General features: G+C 45.6%; 1 protein-coding gene across 1 annotated transcript in view; it reads left to right on the plus strand.

Moving 5' to 3' along the window:
* CCDC178 (coiled-coil domain containing 178) overlaps nucleotides 1–13,668 on the plus strand; it is a 364,864-nt gene that overhangs the window by 83,072 nt on the left and 268,124 nt on the right. The window contains 2 exon segments of the mRNA XM_048840566.2: nucleotides 4,420–4,515; nucleotides 4,619–4,755. Coding sequence (XP_048696523.2) covers nucleotides 4,420–4,515; nucleotides 4,619–4,755 — 233 coding nt within the window.

The following is a 13,668-nucleotide window of genomic DNA, read 5'->3' on the forward strand; positions in this document are numbered from 1 at the left end:
GAGGAGTGGCCCAACTGTCCCTCAGTCCTTTCTTACTGCCCGTGGCAGTGAGATGGAACTCCTGCAGTGTCCACCTGCTTCTTCCGGCACTGTGATAGTATTCGAGGTAGCTATTAGTATTATTCATTAGCTAGTTGTTAGTAGTATGTGTTAGTCTTTTTGTTATTTGGTACAAAAAAACCCAACCTTTTTTAGTCAGCTGTTTAGCTTTTAGGCTAAACCCCTCCTTGTATATAGCAGAAGTGAAATCGCTTGTGTTCAAAAGCTACTCATCATGGGAAGTTTCAGTGCAGCTTAATGATAGGCATTGCAGATATCTCTTGTATAGGAGAGGTATATATTCCTGAGTGATGGTCCATATGTTGTTCCTTCTCTAAGTAGACTCAAAAAGCTAGCGAGGCTGTCCTAAAATTGTTCTTCCTGGAGCAACCTCTGCATGCCGCTGAGGACACTGAAAGAAAAGGATGTGGCTAGACCTAAGTTCTCCAGTCAGTTTCTTCCCATGAGCACCCCAGCAAGTGGAGAATCCACCCCAAGCTCCCATGCTATGTCAGTGAAGAGACCCCAGTCATCCACCAACATTCCGGTGTCAATGATCTCAGGAGAGGGGTAGGAAGGAGCACTGCTCCAGAGATGCTAAGGCATATACCACCCTCTCTGATGCCTATCCAGTTGAGAAACAAGAGTCAGAGGTGTCTGATTCATCTTGGACTCAGCAGTTGAAGGGCTGCTAATGGCTTGACAAAGGTCCATTTCATGCCTTGGTACCAACTGTTAAGAGAGAGCGACCAGTACCCACCAAACCTGTGGACTGTGTTTCTCTTAGTACCAGCCCTTCAGGATCCTTGCTCTCAGTACCTGGCACTATGGAACCAGCCACCTCAGAATTATGTTCTTTAGTGCTCAGCATACCAGAGTTTTTGGTAGCTAGGGCATATACAGTACTAAGTGATTTAACTGTGGGGCCAGTAATAGTGTCACCGCTCCTTGAGAGGTTGAAGACGTTGATAGCTTAACCACCTGTTACCAAGTTTTCGGTACAGCAGACAACGAAGGAGGTATATCTGCTACCTGATTAGGGAGTATATAACAGGGCAAGGGCACTCCTGACAGGAAGGGCCCACTTTGGAGGAGGTGTCTCTCTACTGTGCACAGACTGGGATGAGGAGTACATCGCCTGTACACCCTCTGCACCCCTGCCTTTGGTTAGATCCCTCTCCTTAAAAAGGCAGTATAGACCAACCCAATATGTCAGCTAGTGTAGCCTCCGCTTCTGGAAAGGCAGTAGAGAGAAGGTGATGAGGAGCAAGATCTTCAAAAGGACGAACAAATTGTCCCTGTTGCAATGTCCTCGTCCTTCCCCAATGGCACAGTAGCCTTCTTTAGTTGATGACTTCAAGGCATTCCTGGCCTCAAAGCCTTCCTCAGTTGATGACTTCAGGCATTCAGGACCTTTTGAAGCATATGGCAGAAATTCTGCATATACTGCTGGAAGTGCTGCAGGAGACACCTCACAACTCCTGATATCATGCATCCTTTCATGTCTGGCAAGCTTGCCACACTGATAAATGAGGGATTGTTGGAACCTGCAAAAGACCTGTGGCATAATGGTAACTTCTATATTGGCCACATCCAAGTGAGTTGACAGGAGATATCAAGTATCTTCCAAGGGATTGGAGTATTTTTATTCCCACCTAGTACCAGGATTGCTTGTAGTAGTTGCTGTCCAAGAGTTGTTGAAGAAGCGGGGACCTCCCAAATCTACTCCCAGGAAGAAAGACCTGAAGAAACTCATTTTATTTTGATACACAGTCTACTAATCTGACAGCGTCCAAATGTATGTGGCGAACTACCGTGATATCTGAATTGGGTCAAGCTACCACAGAAGCACTGAGAGGAACTAGAAACCATAATGACTGAGGGACAACTTATGAGCCCACATTTCCCTTCTGGTTGCACTGGACGTGCCCAGCACCGTGGCTTATACTATGTCCACATCTGTAGTAATGAAATCTTCCTGGCTTCAGTCCTTAGGAATTCCCACGGAGATACAAACCACAATTGAGGACCTTCCTTTTGAGGATTCCAGGGTGATTCTTCATTCTGTGGGCCTCTATGTTCCAGCCCCAAGAAGGCAAAAAGGCTTCCATCAGGCAGCATCCCTCTGCCCAGTCCTATTATCAGCTTCACAAGACCTCAGCGGTGCTGAGACAGAAAGATGAAGCTTTGTGGCTGATGACCCACTGTCTCTTCCTCCACTGTTGCCCAATTTGCATCTTCCACCAGGCAGCAGGTTTGATTCTGTTGTTGAAAGCTTGACAGAACCTCTCAAAGATCCCTTGCCTTCAACATTTTTTAGTTTTGGGAAGCCTTGACAGCAAGAGGTAGTCTATCCAATTCTAGTCCCTTCCCATTCCCTACCTTCCTTGCCTATTCCAAGACGAATGTACGGCTCTCTACCTTCAAGATGCCTATTTTCACATATCCGTTCATCCTGCCCATAGGAAATACCTCAGATTCCTAGCAGGACCCTTTTCACTATCATTACAGGATCCTGCCTTTTGGTCTTTCCGTAGCACCAAGGGTATTCACCAAGTGATTAGAAGTCATTGTGACTTATTTAAGGAGACAAGTCTACCTATATCTTGATGACTGACTCATTGGAGGAAGATCACTTCAGCAGGTGATCAGCTTGATTCAAGTGACTTAAAGCTCTTTGCCACACATGGTCCTCAGAGTCAGAGAAAAATTCACACTTGCTCTGAGTCAAAGCATAAAGTTCATAGGAGCTGTTAAATTCCAGATCAATGAGAGTTTATTTTCCATAAGAAAGATTCCAAACTATAGTGAACCTTATCAACCAACTTCAACCCCACCCAAAGACATCAGTAAAGCTATGTCTCAGATTTATGGGATACATGGCCTCATGCACTTGTATGTGATGCAGTTTGCCAGTATTCATCTGTGCTCCATACAAGGGTGGTTGAAATCAAAGTACTTACCCAGAAGGCACCATGTGGACATGGTGGCCACTGTCCCACCAGAAGGACTCTTCTCATTTAAACTGGTGGAAAGACCCTCTTCAGGTGTGCAATGGATTTCTCTGTATTTCTGTCAACCAAGAAGCTGGTGACAGATGCCTCCACTAATGGGTGGGAAGGGATCATTTATGTCACCTTCAGAATCAGGACAAGTGGTCCCCTCATTGAGGTTGTCTGCATATAAATGTCCTGGAACTCTGAGATGTCTATTTGGCATGTAAAATGTTTCTGTCTTTACTTCTGGGATCCACAAGCCAGCTACTGATAGAAACACCACAGCTATGCAGTATATCAACAGACAGGGAGGAACCAGGTCACCTTCACTCTGTCAAGAGGCCATTTAGCTCTGGCCTTGGTGCATTCATTACCAGAATATGTTGCTGGCCTAGTATCTTCAAAGCATTCAGAACTTACAAGCAGATCACCTGAACAGACAGTTCTCAGACAGCTATGAGTGACTGACCAAAGAGCCAGTGTTGCACAGCCATCTTTTGCAAATGGGGATACCAATCAATAGACCTATTTGCCACAGGTCAGAACAAAAAGTAAGTGTTCTGCTCCAGAGGGGGATTCAGTTCAGTCTCTGCAGATGCCGTTCTCATTTCCTGGACACTGGGGTTGATGTATGCCTTCTCCCCAAATTCCCATGATACCTGAGGCAAGATGTTAGATCAATGATCATGATAACTCTGGCATTGGCCAGGCGGTTCTGGTATTTGGATATAGTGAACTTCTCAATGCAGCCCCTGGTCATTTTGCCTGCTCTGCCTGACATAGTCTCACAGAACAACAGTCAAATTCTATGCTTGCACTGAACATTGTTACGTTTGCCAGCCTGGTTGCTGAGTGTCTGACATCCAACAAAAAACGATGTTCAGCTGAAATTTCAAAACATTCTGGTCCAAAACAGGAAAGCTACAACGAGACTGACTTTTATAAAGCTAAATGAAAGAGGTTTTCTTTTTGGGCCTGTCAGCACACCAACTGACATGCCTAATCACTTAAAGAAGAAAAAGTGGTTATTTAAGTTACATTAACTGTGGCTTTTTGAGATATGTTGTCCAAAAGGATTTTATAACGGTGCCTACTTCCCTGTTATTGTGGCATCCTAATCTGGATTCTGTATTGGTGAAGGAACTGTGAGGACACCTAGGGTGCCGATGCGACCCCAATGGATAATGCTGACCAAAAGAATCTGATCTTGCATGCATGAACTGTATGTGCCTCAAGAATTAAACTGATGTGTACAACACATCTCAAGGAACTGCAGTTACTGTAAAGTAACTAACTGTTCTTTTTCCATTTTTGGTATTTAATTTTTGTGTAGTTCTCTTGTTGCAAATATTGTTTTTTATTAACTTTTACATATGTTTTCCAGGTACAGGATTTAAACAATAAAACATTGGCTCAAGAAAATGAGAACAAAAGTTTATTAGATGCTTGTTCTGAAGTGATTAAAGTGATTGAAGATTCAGTAAGTTTTTTTTATTGTTTTCATGAATTATAAGTGAAAGTCTTTGTACATTGTGTTTGCTTTAAATGATCTTCAAAACATACTCTGTCTTAATGTTTCTTAGAAAACTAGCTGGGAATCTGAACGGTTGAATATGAAACAAATGCTCCTCAATACCCTTCAAGCAGTGGATGAATTGGAACGTGAAAATAAAGAACTTGAGAGAGAAAATGAAGAATATGTGCAAAAGTCCAGAGAAAGGTAATTCAAACTCTGTAAAAGACCTGCAATATAAACAGAAAAGTCAAAGACCCAGAGGAAAATAAGAAGCAGCATTTTAGATGAGCATTGGTCAGTTTTTTCCATTTTAAAGCTTTCTGAACTAATATTTCAGTAATTTTAAATCACATCACATTGAAATCTTGTACTTAAATTGTTGGTGTTCTGTAATCCTATTCTCACGCCTCCACCCTCCCACACAAACAAACAAAAAAACCCAACCCAGTCACACATATGGGTTCTGTGGTTTGGCAATTTGCAAAACAAAAAATATGAATTTTCTTATATTATCTCTAGATTAAAAGCACCTTCATTCCCAATTATATTTTAAAACTTTCTTCTTGAATATGCAGAAGGTCAGCGACTGCATGGAAGGGACCTGTCTCGCAGAAAAAGGGTGAAGGAGGAGTCGGAGAGCGCTTCTTTTTTGAGGCTCCCTGTGTTGGAGAAGTGGTAGCTCTCTCTCAGGAAAAGGGTGAAGAAGAGAGCTACTACTTCTCCTATTAAGGGAGCCTCGAAAAAGAAGTGTTCTCCAATTCTCTCCACATCCTCAGTACTGACCGTGCTGCAGCTAAGTACCTACAAGTTGTTAGGATCTTCCGTTACCGCTAAAGCCCAATAACCTAAGCAGGCAGGCTCTCAGAAGGATAGCAGAAACAAGACTGCCCCTTCTACCACAGCACTGACTGCAGCAGCTAAACACTTGGTACCATGCACCTCAACAGCGCCTCAGCTTACGGCGCCATCTTCTGGCTCTCTGGTGCATTATGCTGAGACAGCAGTACCGAAGTCAACTTTACCTCTTCGGTACAGACATCCTTGGCGCCAATTCTCCTGGCGCCACAACAATTCCCAGTACCACAACAATTATCCTGGTACCACAACAGTTACCGCCGATGCCATCTTCAGTACCAGGATCTCTTGGAATGCAGCAGTTTCTCTGACATAAGAACTTAGTAGTTGCTGCAGCACCGAAATCACCTCTTCTCAGTACTGATATAGCATCAGCACATTCAGCACTGTTACACATGCCAACAAACATATCTGCCTATCCTTTTTTTAGCGAGGAGGAGGACAATGAGGAGGAAGATGTTTATTCTTCACACCACTCTTCACTGATCTAGGGAATCATCAGACTAGATCGGCAGAAACAGCCAGGACACTGTTCCAGGGTTGGCACCCAGAGGTGGTATAGACATCCATGGATGCCACCACCATTACCATTCCTACCACAGTGGCCATATTGGGATGGAATATAGGCAACATTATTCCAAGCCTCCCAGCACCTCAAGGGAAAGACAGAGACGTTCCCCATCAGTGTCAGAGATGGGACCCCGTGAGTCCCCGAGGAGACTTTTTGAGGAAATAGAGGAGGCTGTAGATCAGGAAGCCACACCTGCAACTAACACCTCCTCCTCTCTAGACAAGACTATCATGCCTCCACCACCTACAACAGGAGACCATTTTAAACAATCTTAGGAGCTGTTTAAATGAATCGCAGACACTCTCCAAATCTCTCTAGAAGAAGTTGCTGAGTCCCATTACAAGTTGTTGGACATATTACACACACCAGCCTCCTCCAAAATTGCCTTTCCCATAAATGAGGCACTCATGGATGCTGCCAACACCATCTGGCAGACTCCCACAATAATCCCCCCTACTTGTAAAAGGGCTGAGAAGAAGTATTACATCCCATCAAAGGGTCTAGAATTTCTATTTTCACACCCCCAGCCAAACTCATTGGTGATAAAGATAGTCAATGAACAGGGCAGGCAACACCGTTTGAGGACCACCCCGTATCATAAAGAATGGAAAAGATTGGATCTTTTTGGTGACAAGGCCTATTTGTCAGTGACATTGCAGTTCAGGATAGCCAACTATGAAGCTTTGATGGTGAAATACAATCACACAAATTACTCCAAACTTTCTGAATTTAGTGACTTCATCCCTGAAGAGAAGAGGGAGCAATTTAGGTCAGTCATCTCCTGGCAAGAACAGCTCTGCAGGCATCCTTAGACTCAGCAGACATGGCGGTGCAAGATCTATCACAACTGCCGTAGTGATGTGACAAGCCTCCTGTCTCCACTTGTCTGGATTCCCAAAGGAGATGCAATCCACTGTAGAGGATCTCTCCTTGGAAGATCCAAAATTATTTGCAGGTAAGACTGAGTCCCTGCATACATTGAAAGACTCTAGAGCGACATTTCGGTCTTTAGACATGTACACACCTGCACAAAAACAAGGCAGATATTATCCATCACAATGCTCAAGACCAGCAACTTACATACAGTCACAGAGGCAGTATGATACCCAGAGATGGAGGCAAAGACCCACAGGACGTAGGCCACTCCCATCTCAACCTTCTAACATCACCACAATGTGGATCAAAACATCAAATTTGAGGGTTTGGTCGAAGTCCTGAGAGACTTCATCCAATTCCAGTTGCTGAAATCACTTTCTAACGCCATCCCTTTACAGACCATTTGACACCATTCTACCCAGCATGGTGAATTATTGCTTTGGAGAAATGGGTGCTGGAAATTGTCACCGCCGGTTATTCCATCCAGTTCACCTCCATTCTCCCTCTCTCCCTGTCCTCCTTCAGGGATCCCTTTCATGAGCACCTTCTGAGACAGGAAGTAGACCATCTCCTACAGTTAGGTGCAGTATAACCAGTATCGTACAACACAGAGTGAAAGGCTTTTATTCTTATTATTTCTTAACCCAGAAAAAGACCAGGTTTGGAGGCCCATTCTTGACTTGAGAAACCTAAACAGATTAGTCAAAACACAATGATTCAGGATGGTTACTTTAGCAACAATAATCCCAGCACTGGGATGAGGGGACTGTTTTTTGGTCCTTGACCTGCCAGATGCATACTTTCATGTCACCGTACATCCATCACAGAGGAGGTGTCTCCAATTTGTTTTGGGACAAAATCACTATCAGTACAAGGTATACTGCCCTTTGGCCTCTCCACGGCCCCCTTAGTCTTTTCCAAAGTTCTAGCAGTGGCCGTGGCCCCCCTCCACAAACAAAGGGTCATGATATACCCATATTTAGATGACTGTCTACTTAAGACCCCCACTCGTGAAGAAGCTATCAGAGACACTCAAAAGCTAATGTCACTCTTTTTGCAAAACTTGGTCTCCAAATAACATTCAAAAGTCAGTGGTGACACCAGTAAAAGAACTAGAATTCATTTGGGCTCACCTAAACTCACTGGAGGCGAAAGCTTCACTTCTGCCACACAGATTTGCCATGCTAGTGAATCTGATCAACACTAAGGTGAACAGTCCACAAACATCTGCCAGGACTTGCCTCCGACTATTAGGCCACATGGCAGCAACCACCTATGTCATGAAACGTGCCAGACTATGCATGCGCTGCCTACAAGGGTGATTGAGGACAGTGTAGATCCCATACAAACAGTCTTAGCAAGCATCTCATACGGTAGAACCAATGAATTATGAACACCTCGGGGATGGAGGTTGTTCATAACTCTGAAATGTTCATAATTGAACAAAACGTTATGATTGTTCTTTCAAAAGTTTACAATTGAACATTGACTTAATACAGCTTTGAAATTTTGCTATGCAGAAGAAAAATGCTGCTTTTAGCCATCTTAATTTAAATAAACAAGTACAGAAAGTTTCCTTACGTTGTCAAATCTTTTTTTTAAACTTTCCCTTTATTTTTAGTAGTTTACATTTAACACAATACTGTACTGTATTTTCCTTTTTTTTTTGGTCTCTGCTGCTGCCTGATTGTGTACTTCCCGTTCCAAATGAGGTGTGTGGTTGACCATTCAGTTTGTAACTCTGAGGTTCTACTGTACCACGAAAGATCAGGGACTTGCTACAGTGAGGGACCCATTCACACAACATGTGTACAGGGGTCCCATTTCTACAGATTCCCCCTGCAATGATAATCACAATGGATGCCTCCTTAGTGGCTGGGGCCCTCATCTAAACAACCTCCCAGTACAGGGCAGAAGGGGTCTCCCCTGGAATCAGCACTGCACATAAGCGTACTAGACCATTATCAGAAACAAAACCATACAGATCCTAATGGACAACTTTGCTTGCATGTTCTGTATAAACAAACAGGGAAAAGCGAGGTCACACTTCCTCGGCACCGAGACATTAAGTCTGTGGAACTGGTGCATCCATCACAATATCAGCCTCCTATCTACTGGGATGTCAGAACACCACAGTGGACATGTTAAGCAGAAAATTCTCCCGCGATCACAAGTGGGAAATAAATACCTTGGTGATCTAGGACGTATTCCGACAATGGAGATTCTCCACCATAGACCTATTTGCACGAGTCAGAACAGTAAATGTCCAACAGTTTGCTCCAGAGCGGGGTTGGGGCCAGGATCTATGGGCAACGCCTTCCTCGTCAGATGAGATTCACCTCTCCTTTACACTTTCCCTACTATCCCGTTGTTGTCCAGGGTCATACAAAAGATCAACACTAACTGATTCAGGGTCATCTTGATAGCCCCCAGATGGCCCAGAGAAACTTCATTCCCATACCAGCAGCAGTGGCATGTCCACCACATCTTCTCCCACTTCTTCCACATCTCGTGCCACAAGATGCATGCCAAATCTTGCACCCGGACCTGGAGATACTCCGCCCGAGAGCATGGTTCCTCCATGGTTCCAAGGTGAGGATATGACCTGCTCAGAAGAGGTGAAGGATATCTTGCTAAACAGCAGGCGGTTGACTACACGCTCAACCTACTTCCACAAATGGAAGAGACACGGTGCCAGAACAAACAAATCAGGCCACCGCTTCTGCTCTATCACTAGTCCTGGACTGTATACTTTAACTAAAAAAATCGGGTCTTTTACTGAGCTCACTCAGAGTACACCTTGCAGCTATCACAACCTTCCACCATAAAGTGGATGGGTTTTCAGTCTTTACCCATTCATTTACAAAACAATTCTTATGAGGTGTCCGGAGCTTCTGTCCTGAACTCAGAATCCCAACGCATCCATGGGAACTTAAATTAATACTTCGTTCTCTTACCAGACTTATGTTTGAAACCTTGGCTGCATGTTTACTATTACACTTCCAATGAAAGTAGCCTTCCTTGTTGCCACCACATCCACAAGACGCGTAGAACTTGGGGCCCTCATGACATACCCCTCATATATGATCTTTTTCAAGAACAAAGTCACTGTAAGACCACATCATAAATTTCTACCTAGAATACCCTCTTTGTTCCACCTCAAGCAACCCATCCATCTTCCCACATTCTTCCCTAAACCCCATAAGAACAGGCAAGAAGTGGCACTCCATACCTGAGATAGAGGACACTAGCCTTTTATCTCGAATGGACTAAACCATTCAGGAAGGCACCAAAACTATTTCTCTCGAATATAGAGAGATCTAAAGGAGAAGCTATATCTAAGCAGAGACTTTGCAAATGGATTTCAGAGTGCATTCATCTCTGCTACTGCCAACATGAACTGTAAACTCCCCTCCCCCAGGTTAGAACACATTCTACCAGGTGACTCTCCACATCGATAGCCTTCCTTAATAATGTGCCTGTGGCAGAGTGGACTAGGTCGAGAGGCCCCCTGCTGGAGGCCTCGTGGCCCTGATTCACCCTGCCTCATGCTAGTGCAGAGAGAAGTCCTCCAGACAGTGTAGAGTGGTTGCAGAGGAGCAGCAAATCAGAGGGGCTGATGGAGCAGCCAGTCTGGGGCCAGAAGGGCCCTATATAAGACAAACAGCAGAGCAGAGAAATTCAGTTGCTGTATGGAGTTCAAGGAGTGAAGACTGGGAGACTGGCTGGCTGAAAGAGCAGCGGTACATTGGACAGCTCACTGTGGAGAGCTCACTGCAGACACGACTGAAGCCCAGGGAAGGCTGCTGAAGACTGGGTGCCTGGTTGGTGGGAAGAGCAGCAGGACCAGCAGAAGGTCAGTGCGGGCAGGCTGAAGCCCAGGGGGACTGAGCACAGAACCTGGCCAGGCCAGTGATGGTACCAAGATGGGCCCCACCGGTCGGTTGAAGACTGAGCCCAGGGAGGCCTGCTGAAACACCACCAGCTGTGGGTACTGAGATGGGCCCCGTCTGGGTGGTTCAAGAAGGCAGTGCTTCTGGGAGAACCTTAGAGCTATGGCCCCATATCAGATAAGAACTTGGACTATATACCCCTGTAGCAGGGTGGTAACCCCGCTCTTGCCAGAAGGGGATAAAGCAGCCCCTGAGAGGGCTGCGGCGAGGAAAGCTGGGTTAATTGGGAAAGCTGTAGCCAGTGTAATCAGGGCCCAGCTGACCCTTATAAGAGGGCGATGGGCTAGAAGGACTCAGACTCTCTCTCTGGCTCTAGAGAGGGAAGGACCTGGCTGCCTGGGAAGCTGAGAAGGGTACCTAGGGTGGAGCAGAGCTGGGGAAGGGCAGAGGGAGCTGGGAGCTCCAGCCTAGCAAAACCCCAGGCTGCAGGCCGAGTTAGGGGCCCACAAAGGGTACTGGGGCTGCAGAGGGGCAGCCCCGAGATAGGCAAGGGCAGCAGGTCCAAACCCCACCTTGCCAATGATGAGTGGCCTTTACAGACTGCAGTCAGCCCCAGTGAGTGGAGGCTAGATGGTGACTGGCAGTAGCCACTGAGGCGAGGTGGGGATAGGGGGTTGGGGGTTCTCCTGAGTGGAGAGACCCAGACTGTGGGTTGCTACGGTGGGCAGAACCCCTGGGTAAAGGGCACTGGGGGCCGGGAGGGACACGGGGGCAAGCAGCAGGTGAGACATCAGCCGGCAGAGGGCGCTCCAGGGCTGGAAAGAACTAATTCCCTGGACAACTAGCAGGAGGTGCCACGCCAGTGAGACGTTGCCCCGCCACAACCCTAGAAGCGGGGAACAGTGTATGCAGCTCGGCCGGAGTGCTGAGTTGCTGAAGACCCTCCAAGAGAACCATCAGCCAGGGAGGAGGGGGGTGCTCGCGAGAGGCAAGTGCCACCCCGATATAAGAACTAAAACCAAAAACAGGCTCACACCCAACCAACCAAAGAGGGCCGCGCATGAGAGGCAGGTGCCGCCCCAAAAAAGATTGTGATTGTAGGTATATCAGCCAGAGAAAAGGGGATGCTCGCAAGAGGTGGGTGCTAACTCTGTTACAGTGCCTATTACAGACATATGTAGAGCAGCCACTTGGGCATCAGACCACACATTCATTCAGCACTATGCAATCAAGCAAGACTCGACATCAGACACTTTATTAGGACTCATGGTCCTATTATCAATCTCAGATCCAACTCCAAAGCCACCTTCTTTCCACTGAGGGACACACCTCTACAGTCACCTGAAGTGGAGCACCCACAGGGACATCACTCGTAGAAGAAGAGAAAGTTACTCACCTTGTGCAGTAACTAAGGTTCTTCAAGATGGGTGTCCCAGTGGGTGCTCCACTGCCCACTGTCCTCCCCTCTACTTCAGAGTTCTCGCAAGATCCTCTGCAGTAGAGAAAAGAAAAGGAGTACTTGTGGCACCTTAGAGACTAACCAGTTTAAGTCAGGAGAACTTAAACACTGAAGTGTTAGGTGAACAGGAGTGGCAAACAAGTTTCAGACGGAGTGAGAGAGGATTTTTTTCTAGGTATAGTTCTACTCTCAGTACTGTGATGGCCAGTTATGGAACAGTGGTTGTGATTTGCAGTAGACGTGTCATGTTTTCTTGCTGGAAACCAGAAGGAATTTCCTCTGTATTAAATGTAACTGGTGGCTTTGCTGGAAGAAAAGATTTTGGTCTGGAAGGGCAAGTACATTCACTACGGAGCATCAGAGAGGCTGAGGAGTTGTTAGACAATCTGATTTAGGAAACATCATCCCCACAGATTCAAGAAAGGAAGGAACTGGCCACCAAGGAACCTGAGAGAGTGGCAACTAGAGAGGAGTCTTGGCAGTTGTAATCATCAGAGGCAAGAGGACTAGGTGGTAGTCTACATTGTTGGAGATAAAAGAGGATGGGAAGACTGTGACCATCAAACAGGAGAGAACCTAGAGGAATTCCATACAGCTAGAAATATCCAATCATTATCATGTTCTCAGCATGGAAACTGCAGAAAATATCTCTGAAGTTCCAGCTTGTCTAATTGAAGAGAAAGCTGTCTGGAACATACCTGTGGGTGGCTACTCAGCCCAACATGTAAGATAATCAAGCATGCCCACAAAGAGATCTGCAGCTGTCCAAGGAAGACAGATGGTTCTTGCTTTTGATTTTATATTAAAAAGAAAGACTATTCTCTAAGGAGCAGGTAGACAATAGGATAATGTGGTTATCTTCCTGGAGCCAAGAATGAGACATCATTCTAAGATTGGAGAGGCTTTTCATGTTGATGGGCAAGAATACATTGGTGACGGTGCATATTGGCACTAATGACTTCAGGGAGCTTGAAAGGATGTTGAAGGAGAAAAATGTTCATATAATCTTCTCAGCGATTTTTCCTGAACTGTGAGCAAAGGAAGACAAAAAACAGAAGTTTCTGGAACTGAACCACTGGCTAGGTACTGTGGTTCTTTGAGATGTGCTGTCCACACATATTCCATGGCCTGCCCTCCTTCCCTGCTACTGTGGTGTCTTATAACATGTGGATTCTGTATTGATGAAGGAACTGAGTGTGGTTGGGCTTGGTCCACCCCTTTATGCCCTTGCTACAGGTCATGAGTACACTCAGCACATACGTGTCTCCAACAGTCACTATTGGTCCAGATATTCTGATCTCAAATTTGTGGGGCGCATGATCACCAAGAGTGGAATATGAATGGACAACACATGAAGAATCACACTTACAGTAAGGTAAATTACTGTTTCTTGTTTTTAGCTCTAGTAAAGTCTGTATTTATGGAACCTATTATTGAGAGTGTCAGTCTTGCCTCTAATTGTA

This window comes from Caretta caretta, chromosome 2, assembly GCF_965140235.1.
Source record: "Caretta caretta isolate rCarCar2 chromosome 2, rCarCar1.hap1, whole genome shotgun sequence".
In the NCBI taxonomy this organism is placed as follows: domain Eukaryota; kingdom Metazoa; phylum Chordata; order Testudines; family Cheloniidae; genus Caretta; species Caretta caretta.